The sequence below is a fragment of the Crinia signifera genome, chromosome 5 (genome assembly GCF_055691185.1).
Source record: "Crinia signifera chromosome 5, ASM5569118v1, whole genome shotgun sequence".
In the NCBI taxonomy this organism is placed as follows: domain Eukaryota; kingdom Metazoa; phylum Chordata; class Amphibia; order Anura; family Myobatrachidae; genus Crinia; species Crinia signifera.
In genome coordinates, this window is record NC_139221.1 from 289,858,005 (window position 1) to 289,882,901 (window position 24,897).

The window sequence follows — 24,897 nt, forward strand, 5'->3', positions numbered from 1 at the left end:
AGTACTGTAAGCTGAGCAGGGGAGAGAGGCAGAAAATCCTGTCCTCTCTCTTTCTCCCTCGGCCAGCCACCCGCGCTACCTGCTAAGGTTTTTTTTGACTACATTCTTCCACTGTACATGCCTTCTGCTGACCACGCCCCTTTTTATACCGGGACCGGTGCTGATGCACATAGGACAGCAGATTGGATCGGAGGTAAAACACATGCGATTTACCACTCTTCATCCTATTTATCGGGCCGAAAGTTGAATACATCTGCCCCCAAGGCTTATTACATAGACCGGTGTTTCTCAACCTCGGTCCTCGGGACCCCCCAACAGTTCAAGTTTTCCAGGTCTCCACACAGATCTTAAGTGAAGTACCTGTGGATCTTTTAAAATGTGTCAGTGAGTAATGAGTGCACCTGTGCACCTGCAGGGTGACCTGTAAAACGTGAACTGTTGGGGGTCCTGAGGACCGAGGGTGAGAACGACTGACATAAACCCTTAAATAAGATGTAGTCATGACGTCAGACTATTTGTTCATAACAATGAACTTCACAATGTTGACAGTGACATAATGCCGACATTGTGAATGTCAACAGACAATTTTTTTTTTCACATTTGTAGGCTTGGCGTTAAGTTTAGGGCTAAGGTTAGGCTTACTCACCTTAGCACTGCAAATCCACATCTACATTGCAAATGTCAACATTTGACCTCCTGGCCATGTCGACTTTCAGCACACGTCAACATTCTGAATGTCAACATATTCTACCGCACTCTACTGCCAGACACCAAATATGTCCTGGGCCAGATCAAGTGAAGAGTAGAGTCTATGCAAATTTGCATGTGTTGAAACCACTTGGTGAAGTAGCTGGACAAGTCCAAAGCTGGTAAGTCTTCTACATGCTTGATGAAGGTCTCCACTGTAGCTTCCAGTGACTCAAAGTGAATCCCACGCATCATGCACTTGACTTGAAGTAGCACAAAGAAGTTGCAGTAGGCCATGTCTTGTCTGTATGGTGAAAATCCCTTGATTCATTCATGGGATAGAAAATCCACTACTTTTCTGGACTTGTGGGCAGGTGTACTGTCATGGTGGAGAAGGGCCACTTGTGATCTCCCAGACAAGAGTATGAGCAACAGCCATCAAACCTGGCCACATGTTGAGGCACCAAGTCAACTGAGCCATCTACTGCACTTGAGTCAGCAGATGGTACACCCAGAAGGCCGAAACCTTCCACAGGCCAAGGGCGGGATGTATTAAAATACATCGCCGCCCTTCACGGCCCCCCGGCCGCGATGCCGCCACATATGTACTAACATATGCGGCTGGCATCGCGATGCGGTGAGGGAGGCCCCCCGCGATACCTGGAATGTGGTGTGTGTGGGGGGTCTCCGTCACCTCCCAGCCGGCTCCTACATCCCTCACGCCGGGGACAGCTAAGCAAGCTGTCCCCGGCGCCTCCTCCTCCCCCCTGCAGCCGGAAGGACGTCCGGCTGCATCACTAGGGGGAGGGGGGGTTTACCTTCCAGGGTCCAGGAGGACCCTTCAGGAAGTTAAGCAAGAGGGGGGGTCGGCGAGGCGGCGGGTTTGCGTCGGCGGGCGGCGAAAAGAAGCCCATAGGCTTTTATAGGGTATCGCCACCCAAAGGTGGCGATACCCTACACTGCGGTATCATTTTTGATACTTTGGAAAATGCTGTAAAACCGGGGTTTTACCGCATTTTCCATTTGATACATCTCGCCCCAAGCCTTTTATGGAGTATCAAATGGAGGATCCAGTTGAGATGCACATCTCCTTCTCAAACTGGGCCATGGTCACTTTGGTTCCAACTCCACTATGGCACACACAACAGCTACAATTTCCTCAGTGACAGTGGACATAGGCAGTGGACATAGGTTGGCGGCAAGGCTCCTCATCTTTTAGGGATTGTTTTCCCATGCAAAATTCTGCAAAACACTCAACCATATACCCCTTTTACACCAAGAAAATTTCACGGGTAATTTCTGGGTCGACCTGGGGCGGGCTTCAGTGTAAATAGCCCCCTTAAAAATAATCCTGGGCCAAACACCTCGCAATACAACTCAGGAAATGTAACCGGTTGAACACGGGGGAGACTGGTGTAAATGTGTAACCCGGATCATCCAACCCGGGACCTATTTACATCAATTGGTGAGCCGATACCTTCTGACCACAGCATCCTGGTCAGTCTGGAGGTTGGAACAGGGCGCATGCAGTCTCCACTGCTGTCAACAGCGGTACTGGGAAAGAGGTGAATTGATGGCTGCGTGCGGCGTCCATTCACCGCTCCGACGAATAAAGTAGGCACCACGGGGGTCCCAGCTGGTGAATTTGACATCATCTCCATGCGCCAGCCTTCAAGACACTGACCCTGGTTGGAACACAGTGTTCCAAATACTGGGTTGGATCTGGGATTTTGGTGTAAAAGCAGCAGTAGTGGTCCAGGACATCGCTTCCTCCCCAAAATAAGCTTACAGTCGGACAAAACTCTCCTGCTGTGCCACTCTTGTAGTCATAGAAGATCATGGCTCTCCACTGGCCTGTATTTAGCTTTGTAACGAGTTTGTGTAGGAAGTGAACATGATAACTTCTTTGTGTGTACTGCTTATGAGCCTGATTCAGAAACGATCATTGAATGACTGCTCAAGCATGAGCCCATCTAGTGCAAGAAAATGCATATGGATCGTAAAGGCAAAGCGGCCAGAGGTTGACTGACCGGAAGATTCCTTCAGGGTGGTGACCGGCAGTTTTCTGGGAGTGTCAGAAAACATGCAGGCCTGTCCAAACATTTTAAAGGCGGGTCTGTGATGTCAGCAACGGCCTCAAGCAGCCTAACTCAGTCGCAGACTAGTGGAATGGTCAGAGTTACTCATATTGGCACTGACTAGCAATCCAATCACAATGCACTTGCATATTTACACAAAGCGGGTTTTCTGTCTGTCTGGATGGCGGCTGTCTACTACAACTGTACAGATTAATGATCAGGTCGGAATCAGGCCCTATATACGGTTCTGTGCCCTGACATTTCACAAGAACTGTAGTCATAGTCATAGATTACACTTCACATTCAGTTAGTCACATTCTGTCTACCCTGCCTATGCTCTGTACATCTGCCCATTATAATAGCTGTCAGCTTGGATGATGAGAAGCCAAGCTGCTAGTGATGTTCCCCCAATTACTTCATTCTATTTCTGCATTTTGTCACTACCCAGACATATATATATATATATATATATATATATATATATATATAATAGAAGTGAGTTTTGTTTGCGCTATAAGTAGCAGCTCCACTCTATAAGACCCCCCTGTTAGTGGAGGACAGTACACTAGAATTGAAGAGATGGATACAGAGGGTGAAATGCGATTTTTAAGCATGTATAAAAATCAGACAAAATCTCACTTTTTAAAATCGCATTATTGGGCAGATTTTTGCATATTTAATGAGATGCGATTTTGCGGCAAAATAGCGCAATAAAGTGCGATTTTGTGCGATTTTTAAGCCCTGAAAATGTGCGATTTTCAGTCATGAAAATCGGCACATTTTCAGTAATGTGCGGTGCGTTGAAAAAAACCCCAGAAAAAACAAACAAACAAAAAAAAAAACGGCGTGCGGTCCCCCCTCCTAAGCATAACCAGCCCCGGGCTCAAAAAGCCGGTGCTGGTATCATAAAATCAGAGGGACAAACAAATAGGGGTTCCCTTGATTTAATGAAACCAGCACCAGGCTCAAGGTCCAGCGCTGGTTCCCAAAATACGGGGGACAAAATGACTAGGGGTCCCCCGTATTTTAAGAACCAGCACCAGACCCAACCAGCCAGCAGGGTAATGCCACAGCCGGGGGACACTTATTATATAAGGTCCTGCGGCCAAAGCATTATCCCCGTGGCTGGTCAGCATGGGCAGGGGTCCTGGGGACCCCCCCAATGAAGGGGTCCCCCCCCCTCCAGGACTTACCAGCCCATGCTGAAAGTCCGGGGCTGTCCCCGATGCCCCTGGGCGGTGGGCATCGGGCTGATGAAAAGTGTAAAAAAAACCCCAAAAAACTATTGTCTTATACTGTAGAACTATGAGTCCCAGCAAGCCTACCCCGCATGCTGGGACTTGGAGAACCACAAGTCCCAGCATGCGGGGCATTAAAAGGCCCGCTGGCACTTGTAGTTCCACAGTACAAAAAATAGTTAAATAAAACACACACTGACACCCAGAAAAATAAAAGTTTAATACATCCACAGCCCACACATACTGATACTTACCTACCTTGAGCCCGTAGGTCGGTCCCTGGATCCTGGGTCCGGGGCTCCTGGGCTGAAGAGTCCGGTTCCGGGGCCTTGGTCCTGGTTCCGGGGCTGGTCCGGGGTCCTGGGCTCCAGGGTTGATGTCTCCGGGGTCCAGGATCCGAAGTAATCCAAAAGTAGTACCTGAGGAAGGAAATCCTACTCACCTGGTCCCCGGCGACGACACCGCACATTACTGAAAATGTGCCGATTTTCATGACTGAAAATCGCACATTTTCAGTAATGTGCGGTGTATTTTTTTTCAACACACCGCACATTACTGAAAATCGCACATTTTCAGGACTTAAAAATCGCACAAAATCGCACTTTATTGCGCTATTTTGCAGCGAAATCGCATCTCATTAAATATGCGAAAATCTGCCCAATAACGCGATTTTAAAAAGTGCGATTTTGTGCGATTTTTATACATGCTTAAAAATCGCATGTCATTAAATTTCACCCTCTATTTTTCCAGGGTGTTTTTCGGTGACGTTTTGGCAATTTACCACATCTGGTCAGTTTTACTGAAAGCTGTAAGGATAACAAACCACCTCTTGCTTTCTAGTACCTTCACCTCTCTTTTGTTCTATTTACCTTCTGTGGATTTGATGCAGCGCTTCCCTATCAGTCTCAAGCCCCCACATTCTGCCAGACCCCCCAGCCACCCTGCATCTCCCTGTATCAGCATTTAAATACGGGGATATGTGCAGGGTTTAAAGTGAGCCGGAACAGAGCAGAACTATGGGGGTTATTTTGGTTCACTCTTTCTGACAATTTTTTTCTTAGGGGGACAAAACCATGTGCACTGCAGGCGGGGCAGATGTTACTTGTACAGAGAGAGTTAGATTTGGGTGGGGTTTTACTTCAAAGTGAGATCTATATTGCAGTGTAAAAATAAAGCAGTCAGTATTTACCCTGCACAGAAACAAAATAACTCACCCAAATCTAATTCTCTCTGCACATATTACATCTGCCCCCCTGCAGTGCACATGGTTTTGTCCATCTAAGAAGGAATTTTTCAGAAAGAGTGAACCAAAATAACCCCCCATGTTCCATCAGTTTCATATTGGAGGCAGAACGGTTCCGCCTCCATCCAGTCACCTTGATCCGCTGTGTCTGTCCTTGCCTGCTTTGCTAGACAGCCGGGTAGAGCGGTGGAAACCCAGCTGTCTATTTAAAATGATGCACCCGGCTCATGACTCGCGAGCCAATCGAAGCTGCCGCTGCCTGACTGGCTGCTGGACCATGAGCTTGGCCCAGCGCGTCGTTTTAAATAGCCGTGGAGTCGCGGACAGATGGACTTGCTCTAAAAGAGACAGCTGAGTTTCCACTGCCTGCCCGGCTTCTCCTTAACCACACAGTGAGTGCAGTGAACATACTTCTCTCTGGAACTGTGCATGTAAGCCCTGGCGCCGTGCATTTAACCACTGGCACAGAGCATGTTTCCCCTGGCACCGTGCATGTTACCCCTGGCATGGAGCGAGTTACCTCTGGCATGGAGCATGTTACCCATGACTCGGAGCATGTTACCCCTGGCACAGAGCATGTTACCCCTGGTACAGTGCATGTTGCCCCTGGCACTGAGCATGTTACCCCTGGCAATGTGCATATTACCCCTGGCACTGTGCATGTTACCCCTGGCACTCCCTGGCACTGTGCATATAGCCCCTGGTACTGTGAATGAAACACCTGGCAATGAGCAAGAAATCCCTGGCACTGAGCATGCAACCCCTGGCATCAAGCAAGAAAACCCGGGGACATGCATTGCTCTCACAATGCCCCTACACACATATAGCGATGTAGGGGCATTTTCTAAGCAATCTATTGAGATCACTTAGAAAATGCTCAGAGATCGCTACATGTGTAGGTCCCATAATGGTATGTACTGTACACACGGTGTGAGTACCGTGCGATGTGATCCCGACGCAATCAAACCGCATCGGGATCGCATCGCACAGCATGCATGCGATCTGCATACAACTTCGATATATAGTGCAGATCTGCACTATATACTCAAGGCAGTCAAGACTTTCTGCTTGCGATACGTGAACGCGCATCGGGATCGCAAGGGTTAAAAACCCATGCGATCCCGATGTGATTTTGAGTATATAGTGAAATATATTGACATGCCTTGTGTACAATAGTCGTAAAATTAAAAATCGACATTATTTACCAGTCAACATTTTCTTTGATTACCATGTCAACATACTGTCTGTTGACATTGTCATGGTAAACAAATCATGTTTATCAAATCAAATCATCAATGTTTACCATGACATTGTCATGGTAAACAAAGACCACCACCAGCAGCCAGTGAGTACACTATGCAGTGTCTACAGCAGAGAGACTACAAGCCCCGTGATGCTTTGCGCGCCGTGTACGGAGGCCGGCAGGGTGCGCTGGGGGAGGCGGAGCCGGCGGCTGCTGAGAGCGAGGCTCGGAATCCCAGAATAGCAGGCGGGCGGGTCCGGGCTCAGCTGTCTGCCCTCAGCCGCCGCCGCTGCTGCTGCCGTACGAGGAAGCGATGCACAGGGGGACTGGAAGATGGCCGAGCTGCAGATGCTGTTAGAGGAGGAGATCCCCGCCGGCAAGCGGGCGCTCATCGAGAGCTACCAGAACCTTACCCGGGTGGCGGATTATTGCGAGAGCAACTACATCCAGGTGACAGCTGGGTGATGGATGCCGCTGGCTGGGGGAAAGGAGGGAGCGGAGGGGCACGCACAGGCACACACAGTACAGGAAGTGCGGGCATTAGTGCCCTTACCCCCTAGAATGAATCACAGCCAGTATGTTGTTTCTTGTCGCCGCCCGCACCCTCTGTGAAGGCCACCTAAAAAAAGAAAAGGAAGGAGGGGGTGGGGGGGCTGTATCTGTGCTCTGCCCACAGGGTGTGCCTTTGTGTTTAATTATGAGTCACATCAGCACGGACTCCCATGGGTGCAGTAGCCCAGCATGGCACTTAGCAGAGGTGCTTTAGGCATTCTGGGACACACATACTGGCTGGGTGCACCCAGTAGAGCACGGGGGAGATAGCAGTGACACAGGGCATAGTGCACCCAATACAGCAGAGAGGAGATGGCAGTGTCAGGGCTTTGTGCCCCAGTGCCTTTCTGTCTAGACACAAGTAGGGAATCGGATATTCTTTATCTATTACCAGCTGTGTGGTATTGTTCGGTGCTGCGGAACCCTTGTGCCACCATATAATGATGTTGATAATGTACCGCTGTCCCACAGAGCTGCACAGGGCACGTTTCAGTCATTTGCATCATATCGTGTTGGTTTCTTTACCTGTCCGTTGAGGACAGTGCTGCTTTCCTTCCTTCTTTGCTATTGTGTTTATCTTGCTTAAAATTGGAAATCAGCATTCTGTGACAGTCAAAAATTTGTTTGTCGTAATGAACATGTCGACATTGGGATAGTAAACAAATCACACCGGACCTTTAAGGCCCCCACACTTGTAAGATTATGTCAGATTTGACCCAATTCAGATGACAAGATCTGATGCGCCTGTCTGACCAAATCTGATGTGTAGGACCCAATGCACAATCCCGTGCCATTCGGTATAACCAAGCGATTGCAAGAGATTGATCCTCCTGCACAAAGGATAAATCTCGAGTCAATCAGGTCCAACTTGTTGGACAGTAAGTTGAGCAAGTGTAAGGGGGCCTTTATTCTTAAGCTACCATACACATATACCCTCTTGGAATGCAATATACTAGACAGTATCTCTGGCATTGCCATGTAATTCAGAAAGAAATATGTGATCGTCACATTAGACCATGCATGGATGTGTCACCACCAGCGTTTATTTTCTGTTTGTCTATATCAAACAAGCGCTGTGCTGCCTTTAATGTCACTCTGGTATTGCAGAAATGACAGCGGTTGGCAGGGGGAATGCCCATGCACATGTTCTGTATGTATGTGCTGTTTCCTGATTCTTGGGAGGGGACTTAAAGTCTTTGCAAAGACCCCCTCAGGGCTTTTTGAACTGGAATGCAAGTCACTTTAACTCTGAACCGTGTCAATTTTCTTGAAGATTCCTTTTGCAGATTACCATCGCTTTTCCTCATTTTGTTCTTCTTGGTAGCATAAGTCAGATGTTTGGAATCCTGAAGCTGATGTTGCAGTGGTTTGCACTGTGCAGAATCCATGCAGACACACATTTGTGTTCTACCCACCACGGTGAAGTGCTATACACCCCTGTAAGCTTGCAATACTTGTGCTTCACTGGTTAATGTTATGCAATATCCAACTTTCATGTCTATCTGAAGGCAGTGCAAGATGAAATGAAGTCATGTTGGAACTGTGACTAACAGCTGGGTGACCTAATTGGAGAAAATTAGTTTTCTGGTTAGTCTGTCTACCGTCTTGTTGTTGACTTTAAGTCTATTTAGTCAGGATTTCAATGGGCACACACATAAAATGGCAAAGCCTTCGCAGATCTCAAGGTTATTATTTATAGTTCTAAAAAGTTTGTACTGCTACATACATGTCAAATGTGTAATCCGTGGCTGCACTTTCCAATGGTCATTTCTGTTTCTATATATGCAGTGATCATCTTTTTTTTTTTTATGAAACTAGGTGCATAAAATAAAGTTGGCCAGAGGTCTGTGAACTCTGTCCTCAAAGTAGTGTTCATTCTAGCACCCGCTATCTTTGAAAACCCATGTAGTTCCTCCTCACTGCCTGGGGTGTCGCTGTCTGCTGTGAAGTTTCTAGCACAGGTCTGGTTCGCATATCAGTGCTGATATACAGATCACACTGTGCTAGAAGCATTACAGAAGACAGCGACACCCCAGGCAGGGAAGAGGAACTGCATGGGTTTTCAAATATGGCGGTTGCTAGAATGAACACTATTTAAAGCATCCGATAAAGCCCAGGTTTTAAGGATATCCATGCTTGAGCAAAGCGAAATGCATTTGTACTGCAGTCATTTAGATTTAACCGTCTCTGCTCAACCTTGGCTAGCCTGAAAACTTGCAATATTACATTGGGGATTATTCAGACCCGTTCGCTGTTGTGTGGATTCGCAAACCTTGACTGATGATCGATCGACTGCTCATACATCTGCATGGCAGTGCGCATTGCGTGACACCAAGCAGTGACAAAAACAGTGATGAATCTATTCGCAATTACCCTTGTAGTTTGATTGACAGGAAGTTGCCGGTTGTGGGTAACCAGCGGAATCGGTGCTGTGAGGCCTTAAAATTCTGTATGATGAAACCGGGAACTTTGGCTCTCCCCTCGCAGAAAGTTCCCCCGGTACTCTTTACCTAGCACGGCGCCCATCGCGACCATCGCATGCACTAAAAAACGGGTGCGATGCGATGCCCGCGATGGCCGCGATTTCCCATAGGGACCAATGTTAAAAATCAGATTGGTCGCGATTTTAGTGTTAAAAGTCAGATTGGTCGCGATTTTTACATAGGAATCAATGTTAAATGGGCCACAGAGCCCTAATAGTCCCCCTGAAGTGTGAAATGGCCCCCACAATTTTTAACGCCACCCCACGATCAACGTGAACCCGAAGCGTGGCGAGCGCAGCGAGCCCGCGAGGGGCGGCGGTACGCGTCCTCCGACCTTTTCATACCCCCACTATCCACGTCGGCGTGGAGTTGAGAATAGAATAGTGTGGCGAGCGCAGCCGGATACCTTCACAGGTAAACGCGTCCCCTCGCGGGCTTCACAGGTGTCCGCGTCGCCACGGACACCTGTGAAGCCCGTGAGGGGACGCGTATAACTGTGAAGGTATCCGCGTCCCCTCGCGGGCTCGCTGCGCTCGCCACGCTTCGGGTTCACGTTGATCGTGGGGTGGCGTTAAAAATTGTGGGGGCCATTTCACACTTCAGGGGGACTATTAGGGCTCTGTGGCCCATTTAACATTGATTCCTATGTAAAAATCGCGGGCATTGAGCCAATTAACGCTAAAATCGCGACCAATCTGACTTTTAACATTGATCCCTATGGGAAAATCGCGGGCATCGCGTCGCACCCGTTTTTTATTTACCCGCGATGCCCGCGATTTTTTACCCCCGACGCCCGCGGGCGCCGTGCTAGGTAAAGAGTACCGTTCCCCCCCCCCCCCCCCGATTTCTGGGAATGCAGGCTTCCCTCCACCCCCTGAACGCATTTGCATGTCAATCCGGCAGCGGAAGAAGAGTATTACAGTCAACATCGCAAGGCCTGTTCTACGTATGCATAAAATGGAACTTGTGCAGCCGTAGATTCACGATTATCAGGAATCTGTGGCTGCTCAAGGTCAGTTCTATCCATCTTTTCCTCACCAGTGTATATATCTGAATCAGTGCCCTATGCCCTTTGTGGTGATCATTGTACAGCTATATCGATTGATTCAATACCTGTCTTAAAATAAGTCCATCTTCTAATTGTGCTAATACAGAGTGTTCTCCCCTGCACCAGATTCACTTTATGTGCATAGCTGCTTGTTAGTACGTGGTTGTCCTCTCAGCTTCCTATTTGCTTTTCACCTGTTTTTATGGTGAAGTCAAGTAACATGAGGCTGTTTAATTTCCAGCAAAGTACTGTGAACATCTGGCTAATTGTATACAGGGCTAGTTTGCATCTCTTCCAAAATCCATTGCAGTTTAGGGCCAAATGTAATAGCCCAAGATTTGCAGGGGTCATTCCAATTCCGACGAGATAGTCAATGGATTTAAAGTGGCAATTAATTGAACGGCAACACCAACCTGGTTTTTACTTTTTTTAAATCTAATTGCTGCTTTAAATCTACTAGGTAGAACAGTGAAATGACTGATGCTCTTCCCCAGTCTATGCAGTGCGCATTGCACGGAGCTGACACTCTCCGTAGCACTCTTTTGAATAGAACACAACCTGTAATCCTAATCACCCACGAATTGACTGATCCAGACTCGCTGAGTTTATTGTCTGTTATTGATTGTGTTCTCTGCTTATTACTCATGGCACATCCTAGAGAAGCCTGTTCTTCCAGCTCCACCTCTTTAATCTGCCATCCATAATACTTTCAGGCTCCACACATTGAAACTTTACATCCTGGACAACCTATCCCTCATTAATAGTACTGTCTTCAACTTGGATACTGCAGATAAGTGCGGGCTTACAGGATGGTATGGCTCCTATTGCATATAGCTGTTAAAAAATGTACATGTTTAATCTAGCAAAACCTGTGTGTCTCCATGGTGAAAGCTAAGTAATAAAGCTGCAGATGTATTACATAGAATCTGTTCTGCACCTTTTGGGGTATATTCAATTGATATCGAAACTGCCGTCTTGCCGAAAAGACGGCAGTTTTCTAGATGAATAGATTGGAAGGGGTTCCGATCTATTCAATGCTAGCTGTGTTTTTTTTTTGGGGGGGGGGGGGGGGGGGCAGGTCAAAATGTTCTGACCTGCCGAAAACCAGATGGGTTGACGGAATAGCCGCTAATCCACCTGCTTTTGACGGAAACACAGCCAATACCAAAAGGTTTTGGCCATGTTTCCGGCAATCTCAATCCGAAATGAAAAGATGTTGGATTGAGGCAGGGAGGAAGGTGCCGGGTGAGAAGCAGCAGCTTACACTGTGCCGTCCTCCTGTCCGCCGCATACCCGTACACCCCGCCACCTCCTGTACTCACCCGCCACGCCAGATGAGAGGAGCTCACTCGGCCCCATCCTGATTCATGCCTCCTCCCACCGCTGCGCTCACCTGGTCCCCCGCACCGGCCGGGTGAGCATCAATCATCGGCCAAATCCGACATCTGGATTTGGCCGCTGCATTGAATAATGGATGACGGATCCATTCCGTCAAAAGAATTTTGGAATGTATAAGTCATCAATTGAATGTATACCATTGTCGCATCTCATTATTGTAACATGGCTTCACAGAATCCCAGCGATAACTGTATGCATTTTACACTATGGCCTGCTGTCTACTACAGATAAATAACTTCTCCATGTAGTAACTTGATGGAAATCATGGGTTGAGCCAGTTTTTCAGGTTACCGTATCACTATGTTAAATAATTGCTTATGTCTAAAACCTTTTGGTTGAAGACTGCAGACTTGAGAGCTACTGTACTCTGCCTTTTAATATACATGATGAGTCTGAGTTCCATGGCATAGTTCAAAAAGTAGTTTTTAAAAGGGCATTAACCATTTACACAGATGGTAGTGTCACTGAGCATGCCGCTGTGTGTATAGGTCCCGATCTCTGTAATGCTTCAGTTACCTAGGGGTGTACTCGCTACTGCATTGCTCTTGATCAGCGGTTTTCAATTTTTTTTTTCTCTCCCGTACCCTTTGTTTAGGCTTTGGATTTATTAGTACCCCCTTCTCTTAATTTCAACAGCACTTACGAGTGGAGTGGAAGTGGGAGGTATGCATATCCTTGTATTAAGGAGTAGTGTGTGGTCGGGAATCTCTCTGGCCACTGGCTATGTACTGTCTCTGGGGTTCCCCTAATACATGTAGGATTAATGCTTCCTCCACCTGTGTCAGTGCAGGGTAGATGAGTGCGGGGAGCTCCCAGTGGATTGCTGGTCGGACAAAAGCATGAGGAGACGCAGCAGACAGAACCGGAAGTGAGGCAACATGGTTCATCTTCGCGCAATGGCAGACTTCTTACACCATTACCAATATTATTTAAGTACCCCCCAACCGGTCTTTAGTGTACCCCAGGTTGGGAACCACTGCTCTAGATCAGTTAATCTTAAACTCTACTCTCACGTTAACCAAACGTCCATATTTTAATGATATTCCTGCACAGATGGTATAATCAAACTGACAGAGACAATCCTTAAATCTGTGCTTAAGAATGGGTATCTAAGGAGTATCTTGTACTCTAATGAATGTAAGCTCTCACGAGCAGGGCCCTTTCACCTCATGTGCTTTACCTGGAAATAAAAAAAAGATTGCCTTGTACTGGAATTTGTTTTCTTGTTTTTGCTCATTTATGAATTGTTAGGCGCTGCAGAAGCCTTGTGGCACCATATAAGTAAATGATAATAATACCTTGGAGTCATTACTGAATTAGGGACCCTCCACCCCAGTCAGCAATTCTGTAAACATGACAATTGTCGGTAACAGACGGAGCAGTGAATGTGGGCAGCAGGTATCAACACTCATCTAGACCTATGAGTGGTATTCAGCCAGTATACTCCATAATGCTCCTAACATTGGGGGTTATTCTGGCTGATTCACAAGGCTGCGAATCCGCAGCCTTGTAAATCCACCAAGCCCCACCCACCGAAAGTCCGCCCCCCCCCCCCCTGCAGCGCGGGTTCGCCTGCACAGGCTGTGAATGGATGTTTAGCATAAATATCCATTCGTATCCCGCGGGTAACCTCCCACATATTTCGATGGTTGACTACCATCGAAAGTTGTGGAAGGCACACGCATCTAAAAGTAACTTTCAAGTCACTTCCATATGCGTACACGTTGGATCGGATATGGGTGGGCAGCTGACATCCGGTCAGCTGCCAGCCCCCCGCACCCGCGTCACCGCCTCATTATCATGAGAATGCCAAGTGTTCTCATAGGAACACCCATGTAACGCTAGGCGTTCCCATATGGTAATGGTGCAGCCCGGCACTCCCCTCGCGCACCCGGTGAACCGAAAGTTTGCCGTGGGTGCAGGCACCCTACGTCTGCACATGCGCAGAAATGCGCCTGCGCAACATCGGGCGCGGAGGACTGAATGAATTAGAATAACCCCCCCATTATGTATTCATAGCTTTTTTTAAGGTGACCTAGCCTGTAGGCTAATGTGATCTCACTTCTGAATTGAACATGCGTGTTCTGCACGCCTGTCATAAAACCGTCTTTGTTCCAATCGATTGGGCAGGAGTTTCCGCCTGTCACTATACATAGTTAATGAGAGCACTGATAACATGCAGGAGATGGCCCTGTAGTCAGTAGTAACCATTAATGGAGTCCCTGGAAGGCTTCAAGCATTCTCTGCTCCTGCTGGCTGCGGCAAAGCTAGTGTATATGGATTCAGACGATCCATAAAAGTAAGAAACATCGTTAAGTGTTGAAGTGATATCCCGCAGCATCTCTGTTTAAAAAGTCTAATTAGTATTACCGGTACCTCTACTTTGTTACAGACACTGAAGGTCCTCCCTTATTTTAATTTAATAGGATCTGATAAAGGTCAAAGCTTAAAATGTAGTTATACGCAGTACATTTATTAAAGCTGCCCCCCGCCCCGCCTCACCTCACCCCACCCAAGAGTATGGATATTATTCAGTATGGCAAACTTTCATATATGGTCATTTCAAATATAAACTATATGTCTCTGTTCTACTAAAGGGGGGATTTATTTAAGCTTGTGGAGAGATTAAATTGTGAGAAATGACCAACCAATCCATTTCTTTCATTATTCAAACATAGCCTGCATAATGAAAGGTAGAAGCTAGTACTTTATCTCTCTCAATTTTTTTCTCTCTGAGCTTTGATAAATACCCCCCTAAGCATCTATGTAAATGTGTTTATTTTTTTTTCTCCACTACTCATTGGCTTATAACACTTGTTAGTAAGTCGTGTGACATTGTAACCAAGATATGTTGCTTGTTGTAGGTCATTACTGCCTCACAGCGCTAAGGTCATGTTTGATTCTTACCACTGTACAGAGTCTGTATATTGCGTGATTTTCCTCCGGTTACTCCGGTTTCCACCCACAATCCAGAAATATACTTGTAAGTTAATTGACCGCCAACAAAATGAACCCTAGACTGAATGTGTGTATGTGTGGTAGGGAATATAGATTGTAAGCTCCACTGGGGCATTGACTGATGTGAATGTTCAGATATTCTCTTTAAAGCGCTGCGGTATATGTGTGTGCTATATAAATAACTGATAATAAATAAAATTGGCTTGCCATGAATTGACAGACATATATTCTAGTATTGCAGTTATATTACATTCTAAAGCTGGCCATACATCAGAACGACCATCCTGATTGTCACGTTTTCCTTGGAACTCCCCAGCAGTCCTGAACTCACGATTTGATGCATTTTTTACACCCTATGTGCCAAAGATATACTTTCGATGCGTAGTGCGATCAAGCTGCTGCATACGGTGTATCGTCTTGCTCCAGGGAGGTGTTCCTCTCCTACACATCACAATGCTGCGCCACAGGAGGCGGGGTGGCTGTGTCCGGGAAAATGCCGGTCGAATGACGCTGGTCGCACAGTCTATCGAACGGCCTATCACGTGCAAAAACCCACTCACGATCTTCACCCAATCATGACTGATCATATGTGCAGATATGATCTGAGGATCGACCTCCTGTCCCGTGGGACCACGCATCATACCTAAACACCTCACGATGTGCACAAAAAGAAACACAATGCATCACATGACCCGTCAAAATCGTGCGTTTGGGCATGAAATTGTTCTGGTGTATGGCCAGCATAAAATTATAAAGCCCTGAGTGTCATGCCCAATGATAAAGCAGTGTATTCTCTCCATGGTAGGTGTGCACCGGAAGGGCAAGCCATTCTTATTGCATGGTGCTGGTAGTTATCTGTATCTCATCCCTTTATATAGGGAGGTACATAAGGTTCTGCTACATATTTTGTGAAGGAACAATCACCTTTGCAGGGAGGATAGTGAGATCAGCAGCCTTAGATCCATGTGCTGCTTTGGGAAACACGTTTTTTATTTTTTGTTGTTGTTGGTCTGCTGATTTCATGAGTGCCCAGCCCTCTGGAAAAGTATAGGGTAAATAGTAGTCTGTTCATTATAGAAATAACAGGAAATAGTCCATCAAAGGCCTGTTCTGAGCTCTCCCTGTGCAGGCAGAGCAGTGATAGCAGATGTAGACACAGGCTGACTTCCTGTCCCAGGGCCACCACCCTGGTACAGTGTAACCTGCTCTGAGTGCCCCCTGTGCAGGCAGAGCAGTGATAACATGATAACAGTTGTAGACACAGGCCGACTTCCTGTCCCAGGGCCACCACCCTGGTACAGTGTAACCTGCTCTGAGCTCTCCCTGTGCAGGCAGAGCAGTGATAGCAGATGTAGACACAGGCTGACTTCCTGTCCCAGGGCCACCACCCTGGTACAGTGTAACCTGCTCTGAGCTCTCCCTGTGCAGGCAGAGCAGTGATAACAGATGTAGACACAGGCCGACTTCCTGTCCCAGGGCCACCACTAGGGTGGCCAATCCCGGGATCTGGCCTCCAAAATGCCGGGATTTCAATCCCGGGATTGGAGATTCCAATCCCGGGATTTCGGGATTAGACTGCACATGTGCAGTCTAATGCCGGGCAGCGTCTGAGCACCCGCACAGACGCTGCCCGGCTTCTCCCATACCCGGCGTGCGGCCTGCGCAGCGTGATGAGGTCAGCTGTCACGCTGCGCAGGCCACACAGCGGATAAATACCTTAATAAATAAATACCTTAAAGAGGCCTATCGTCAATTGAATGATGTTAAGTGTTACAGCTCCACTCTATTCAATCCTATGGAGAATTATAAACATCAATATCATAAAATTCTTGATGAGGCTAAGTCAGAGGGTACAATAACAGCTAAAGAACATCAATACTTACAATGCAACAACCCAGTTATGCCCACTTTCTACATGTTGCCGAAAGTGCACAAAAGACTTGAAGACCCTCCTGGAAGGCCTATTGTGTCAGGCAATGGCGGCCTCACGGAAAAGGCCTGCACATTCCTTGACCTCCATCTTAATTTGCCTTCGTTTGTGCAGGACACATCAGATGTCCTACGACGGCTTCATGATATCACATTGGATGACAATCACTTCCTGGTCTCACTAGATGTAGAGGCGCTATATACCTCCATAAATCATGATCAGGGCATAGAGGCGGTCAGGTATTTTATGGACACAATTATACAGGAACCATTTCAACAGTTTCTTATTAAGCTATTAAAGTTCATCCTATACCACAACATCTTTACATTTAACGACCGCTTCTATCTACAGGTCAGGGGCACGGCTATGGGGGCGGCCTGTGCCCCCACCTATGCTAATATCTTCCTGGGTCAGTGGGAGCGTGAGACAGTGTTCAGTGAGGAGAATGAGAGATATACCTCACATGTCGCGATGTGGCTGAGGTACATCGACGACATTTTCCTTATATGGGAAGGAGATGAAACACTGCTCCTAAGCTTCATAAAACATCTTAACATCAATAACCTTAATCTCCGGCTAACCCATACTATCAGCCAACAAGAACTGGCTTTTTTAGATCTAAAAATATACCGTGATGAGAATAACAAAATAGCAACTCGACTCTACAGAAAAGATACGGCCACCAACACCCTGTTGCATCAAACTAGCGCGCACTTCCCCCCCACAGTTGAGAACATCCCTAAGGGGGAGTTCTTGCGGCTAAGAAGAAACTGCTCAGGGGAGGAACAATTTAAGATACAAGGCCAAGAATTAATCCATCGCCTCCGTGAAAGGGGCTACAGCCACACTTCTACTAAAAAAGCCATGAGGAATGCTTTGAAATTGGACAGAGAAACCTTAATCTTCAATAGAAAGAACAAAAATGCAAAAGACCCAACTATACGCTTCGTCGGCGATTTCTGTCAAGAGTGGAGATCCATTAAGGATGTAATACAGAGACACTGGCCAACCCTGCTGCTGGATCCAACGCTAGCACGAAGATTGGGTCCTAGAGTATCTATGAGTTGGCGTAGAGCTAAGAACTTAAAAGATCGTCTCGTTAACAGCCACTTTGTGAGAACCGCACCATCAAGAAATCGCACAATAGGCACGTACCCATGTGGGCAATGCAAAGCGTGCCAATTTATGACGACTCGGGACAGTATTACAAACAGATTTGGCAAATCTATCCAATTACATGACTACATCAATTGCAAAACAGAAGGTGTTGTATATTGCATACTCTGTACCTGTGGCCAAAGATATGTTGGCATGACAACACGCCCCCTCAAACATAGGGTCCTCGAACATGTGGGGACCATTCGGAACGGGGCGATGGATCTGAGGAACCACAAGAAGATAACATCAGTCGCAAGACATTTTGTGACGAAACATGGGAGTTCGATTAAAGACTTCCAGATTTGTGGCTTGGAAAAAGTTGGTCTTGGAATCAGAGGTGGCGACCTCACGCAAGCCCTCCTAAAAAAGGAAAGCCAGTGGACATTCGAACTGGGTACAGTAAGCCCTGCTGGGATGAATGAATACATCAATTATGGTGTGTTCTTATCATGACCAGAATAGGCCTGTAACATATCCAGTTGTATATCCTTGCTAATCTCCACAATATCAATATCATTGATATCTCATTTAACATCTAAATGATCCCACATTCAGCATATAATCAAACAGAGGTTATTCTAACCTCTTATCATGATACCCTCTTCTCCATTAAAATACCCATGCCCTATTCTAACTGGCCCCTATTAGTGTATTAGTTCATACACATTATACTTAATGATAGACATTATAGGTAATAGCAAAGTCCCCCTTAATATTTTTCCCGCCACCCAATCCCTGCGCTAACCCCATGATACACTGTTTAATTTCACTTGATTTATTATATTATATTATATATATATTTTTTTATTGTTCCTTCATATTCACTGTTTGGTTTGGCACAATTTTCTCATTTTTCATTCACTCTTGCTTTCATCACACTATCCTTTCTATTTTGTGCCGGCGGGCACTTTATTATCATTATTATTATTTTTTCACACATTCACTATGACAACATCAGTGTTTGTCTCTTAATACTCACTTTATTGTAAGACACATTTAATCAAAAGGGTTGCAGCTTTGGGGTAGGCGAAGCGGTATTAATAGATTAGATTTAGTCCTTTCAGGATATATTTTTGACATTAGATAGCAATAGTGTATGAACAATTATTTCATATGTAAAAAACTTATCCATGTGGCATTATACATGGGCAGATATATTGGCATATATTGGTTATAATAACAAAATCCAGACTATTTATTTAAAACAATAAAAAAATAAAAAATTAAAAAATTTGAAAAAACTTAAAATAATAAAAAAAGTCAAAAGGTTTTAGTCTTACACGAATTCAGGGGCACTATATGGGCAGCAATTTTAGTGCGTAAACTAAAAACAACACCATTAAAATCCTTAGAAAAATAGACAATAAAAACTTACAATATTTTTCACGTTTTTTTTAGGGTGATGTGTCTTTAAGTGATAACGGTAGGAAAACCGGTAACTATTTAATCACACGCAGACACATCATCAGGAGGTACCATGCAGGTAGAAATCTTATTATGAGTGCAAATAATGCAAACTTAAAATTATAAAATTTAAAAAAATTTAAAAAATCTCATTAATAAAAAATAAAAAATAATAACCAATAAAATCAAAAAATATTTTTCACGGGCTTTTAGGGTGTTATACTTTCAAAACAGCTCATTGACTCAAAAAAGATAAATGGCAGCTAAAATTAATTTTATTTACATCTAGATTTTTCAAAGGCACACTTCCTGAATAAGTAATGAAGCAAAAGTAGCGTTAGATTAGAAGTAATCACCGATTGGCTGTGCCCCAGCATAAAGACTCACAACAGGACAGCTGCAATACGCTGCCTGTGTGATCAAGCTCCGGCGAAACGCGCGTCCAAGCAGAAGCCGCTCACGTGTGCACACGTGACCGGCAGAGCGCTCTCCTGCACGAAATTGAAAATCACCTAAGTGCGACTACAGGAGACATCGCTGCCTTCTACAGGACTGGTAACGAGGGTCCCCCTCCCTGTGGAGCTTCATTGTCTTGGCCGCTTGGCCTGGCTCCTGATACAGGGTAGCGGTTCCCCTCGCTTTTTTACCTAATCATTTCACTGTGCGGTAGTTTGTTTCTCTCCCCGCATCTGCTCTATACAGCACTTGCCTCTGTGTCCACATTAGCGGGGTGGTAATATACACATTAATACACCTGTAAAATAACTGCTCTGCTATATGGTCACCCCAGCTCTATATTTTGATTGACACAGACGGGCCTGCCAAACATACTTTGATTTATATGCACTGTCGGCTGTGGCATGCGACGGACTTTTGTGTAATGGGTTTGGCTGCTGGTCATGCCAGTAGCAACTCTGTGTATTCTCTGTGTTAAAAAAGCGTAATTATCTGTGCTCTATCATTGAACCGGCACCTTAATTAAAAGGGAACCAATTGATGTACTTTCCAGTTGCTATTGCCAAAGGTTCAGTATATGGCGTGTTCCTGGTTTTTTACTGTCTGTTTAAGATAGGTGATTCAATCAGGTACCAGCCATCCTAGAATATCAATGAGCCCTTTTGAGCAGTAATAAATGTGTAACCGTTTGGAGGGTTGTAGCTATTGGAGGTATATGGAGCAGTTCTGTTGCTTTTTGGTCTCAGCTGCAGGTGTTGTGTGTCTGAATATATATGCAGGCACCTGTGTCATTGGTGGCCGCTGTATGATATATACAACTGTGACTGTTTCGAATTTTGTGCTAGGAGAACTTGTATTGGAGACAGGGTCCTTTAAACTGACAATTGTTTTCCTTTCACAAATAAAGGTTTATTGCTACAATGTATGCTAGCGGTTACACTACGATACAGTTTTGTTGCTAGTCTGGACCACAGTGCAAATATATTAATTGATTGTATAGTAAGCAGGGGAGAGAATCCAACTAAAAATAAGACAATCTAAAATCTAAAATTATAGAAATTAAGATATACTGCACAATAAGTGAATGATTTTTTTATGCGTATTTAAAATTACCATTATGTTTTTTTCTCCTTAGAATTATGAGTTATGCTGATCTATGATTATAATCCTTATCTCAATATCAAATTGAGACTAAACTGAGACTGCCTTCTGGATAAAGGCAATAAGGATATATGATGATCAGCTTTCTCAGTGTATATTTACGCATAATAAAATCCTGATAAGAACCTAAAAAAATCGCCAGGACAAATTTATTGTTTATTATTTAGTAACAAATTAATTAACAATTAATTGAAAAAATACTAAAAAAATGTTTTTCTAATTTTCTTCGTTCTAATATTATTTAGTTATTTTGGTTATACACTCAGCAATAAAAAAAACACACAATAAAAATTCTTTATTAAAATTTATAGAGTATCTTTTGAACAACTTTATGATTGGATTAATAAGAGTGCACCCCACCCGAGTTTCTTTCTTCTTTTTAGTTTTCACACACCCAGCAACCCAGCTTATCAGCACACAGCACACGCCCGCCCAACCGCCAAGCTACGCGACCACCCGAACAGCTACCCAGCCGCCCACCCGCCCAGCTGAAGCTGCCCACCCGAAGTTGTCCACCCACCCGCCCAGCTGAAGCTGCCCACCCGAAGCTGCCCACCCGCCCAGCGGACATACCTGCAGCCCACCCGGCTCCCAGCAATATCTGCACGCTCGCCCACCCACCCACCCAGCACCCGCAAGTTCTGTGAATGTGCAGGGTGGCCGGCGTTTTTTTTTCAAATTAGGGAAGCCGATCCCGGGAATCCCGGGATTGAGCATTTTTCAATCCCGAATCCTGGGATTGAAAAAATGCCCCGGGATTGGCTTCCCTAGCCACCACCCTGGGACAGTGTAACCTGCTCTGAGCGCCCCCTGTGCAGGCAGAGCAGTGATAACAGATGTAGACACAGGCCGACTTCCTGTCTCAGGGCCACCACCCTGGTACAGTGTAACCTGCTCTAAGCGCCCCCTGTGCAAGCCCACCACCCTGGTACAGTGTAACCTGCTCTGAGCACCCCCTGTGTCAGACCGGGGTGGATGGAAAGGTCGACATCCATTTTAAGTTTTTTTTTTTTTTTTTTTCAATATCAACACCTGTTGACATGGAGCCCTAATTAGTGTAGAGCTTGCTCACAAATGCTTTATTGTTCCCAATTACAGTCCATGTGGATGTTTTAAAATATGATCAAGTCCAAAAAAAATGAAATAAAGTGAAAAGCCCATATCGAATCTTTTTTTATTTACTGCCTTTTGTCAATATCAATTTATTGACTGTAGACCTGACTACAGGATACTGTGCAGGCTGAGCGGTGATAACAGAGATTAGCCTTTGCTCACACGTGTGTCAGGAGAGCACAGCAAATACTATTCATGTGATAGTTTTTTTTGTTTGTTTCTTCAATGTTTTATATTGATTCTGTGGAACAAATGACAGATCACCTTAAAGCCTGGTGCTTATCGATGTGCTTCAGCACAGATTGCTTAGCACGCATAGCTGACACACATGCGATGTGTGCTGAGCAGTGTTCTCTGCCGCGAACTGGTGATTCGAGTAGATTTTGAATGCATGCAGTCATTCTATTCAGGCGATGGCAACCTGCGGCAGCGCGCATTGGCATCGCTATGACCTGTAAACACGGAAAGGTTTGTGCTTACTTTCTAAGCTATTTATACAGCAAATAGTTCCAAATTGCTAGGTGTGTATGGGCTTCAAAGGTGTCCATATGATTTGGGCCGATTTCGACGGATCGAGCGGAGAAATCAGTCCAAATCGAATGTGTGCGTTGTCCCCGTCGGATCTGATGCGCGGTCCTGTGCACATTAGACCTGACTAGGAGGTCGGACCTGCTGCTCGTCCGAGCTCCAACTCTGGGCCCCCCTCACGGCATTGCATGCAATGTATAGCTTGCGATCCTTCCGCAGTGGGTGGTCCATGCATGCATGCATGCATGCATGCATGCATACATACATACATACATACATACATAGCAGTAATGTATGGGCACCTTAACTCTAATACACATTTAGAAAAACAAAAAACACAAAAAACATGTAAAACATCTCCAACACACATTGGGGAAATGTTTTAATCGCGTATCCATTTCTCCCAGCTGGAAGTGCTGAAATGCAACTCCTGTAATAATGTATAAATTTGGTGTGAATTGATATCTGCCACCCAGCATGACGTTTCTGTTTCCAAACCAACAGATTTATAAGAGGTTTTTGTAAAGTAATGACAATGAGGAAGGTGAATGTAGTCTGAGTACCGTGTATAGGATGCACTTCACCTTTTAGCCTCGGTGTGTACTGAAAGAAGTACCTTCCATTATATCCTAATTAGTACTCATTAATGTGAGCTGTGAAAGAAGACTTAATCCATCGCAAAAGCAATTTATGATTAGACCAGGTCAGTCCTTGAGTAGTAAAGGCACATGCACATGCCTGATTGCCCATATCCCATATCCTGCAGATGCAGTATAGGCTTACCATCCCGTAGTGTAAAGCCGGTCACATACGGACACTCTGCATGTCAGACAGTGACCCGGGATGACCCATGCCCATTGACTGTTTTCATTTTCTGCTATCAGTTGAAAAGTTTTTGGTGAGAATGATTGCCTATCTATCTATCTATCTATCTATCTATCTATCTATCTATCTATCGCGTTTTACTGAGACTGAGCTTTGAGAGAGATGCTGCAACGACCAAGTAGGTCTGTACTTAGTACACACTCATTTATTTATCTTCCCTGCTAATGTGACCATGTGACAGTGTGTATGAATGCCATCTATGTGGCATTATGCTGCCAGCCAGGTTGGTATGCCTTTGTCTCCCTTTACTCTCTGCAGTGGGTAAACAAACACTGGGCCAGACAGATTAATCTCCCATATTACATGCGTAGATTCTGAATTGGGCAACAGTGCTGCCTGTTCTAAAGCAGGAATCTAAAGAAAACATAGATCAACTTGAGGCTTTTACAGCAGACTACAGTTTTCATTCGCTCAACCAGTGTTCAAGAGAAAGTGACCTCTGTTAATTGAGATGTCTCAACTCGGTGAATTTATAGACCATACTATACTAGTGCATGTTGTGGGGAAAAAAATGTCTGCCTGAACTGTGATACCCTGTTCACATCAAAAACAAATTACTGGTTAAAGCTTTCCAACCTTTAACTTGAGCAGGGTAGGCGACCTGGGTTGACCCTTTCACACCAAAGAAAAACCTTGTTTTTTCAGGTAATTCCCAGGTTGAAAAGCTTTATGGGGATATTCAATCCCGGGTAACGACTGCCAGGCTGGCCCGACAGCCTTGGACCTGTCCTGTTCTCAGCTGGCGCTGGACGACAAATCTGCAGGCGGGATTCAATGTACCGCCTACCGAAAAAGGGCAGTGGGATACGGCTGTGGATCATCTAGCTATGGCCGGGAGCTCAACAATCCACGGCTGTTCTCGTCTTTTAAGGTTCGGTCCGTTCGGCTGAGATCCCTGTTCAGTGCTGTCGGGAAAGACAGTGATCGTGGGCACATCTTGGCCGCATCACTACTAGCTTTCCAGGGACTGTCTTCCATGTGGAAATATTGCAAACCACTCAAACGCAGTGATTCGGGATGGTGCTCCCTCCTCAAAGACAGCTCTCAGTTGATCAAGTCTACTGCTGTAGCAGACCACTCTTGTAGTCGTAGAAGATCGTGGATCTCCAGTGGCTTCTGTTGAGCTCTGTAATGAGTTTCGGAAGGAAGTGAACGTGCTGACTTCTTTGGTGTGCAGTGCTGCTTATATATGGTTAATTGCCCTGACATTTTGTAAGAATTTAAGTTTGGCTGCTTGTGAACTGTAATTTCCATCAAACTGTAGTCTACCTATGCACTGCACATCCAGAAACTTATTGTACACCCCTGGTGTATTCCAAAATGGTCATGCTGCT

At 45.5% G+C, this 24,897-nt stretch overlaps 1 protein-coding gene across 7 annotated transcripts in view; it reads left to right on the plus strand.

Annotated features, from left to right (window-relative positions):
- Window positions 1-6,696: 6,696 nt before the first annotated feature.
- Window positions 6,697-24,897, plus strand: part of ABI1 (abl interactor 1) — an 89,661-nt gene continuing 71,460 nt past the window's right edge. For 4 of the 7 annotated variants that reach the window (XM_083189225.1, XM_083189226.1, XM_083189221.1 and 1 more), the window contains exon 1: window positions 6,697-6,939. In XM_083189225.1, coding sequence (XP_083045351.1) covers window positions 6,823-6,939 — 117 coding nt within the window. In that variant the 5' untranslated portion in view covers window positions 6,697-6,822. The remainder of the gene's footprint in view (window positions 6,940-24,897) is intronic. The other 3 variants (XM_083189220.1, XM_083189222.1, XM_083189224.1) reach the window with 1 other exon arrangement.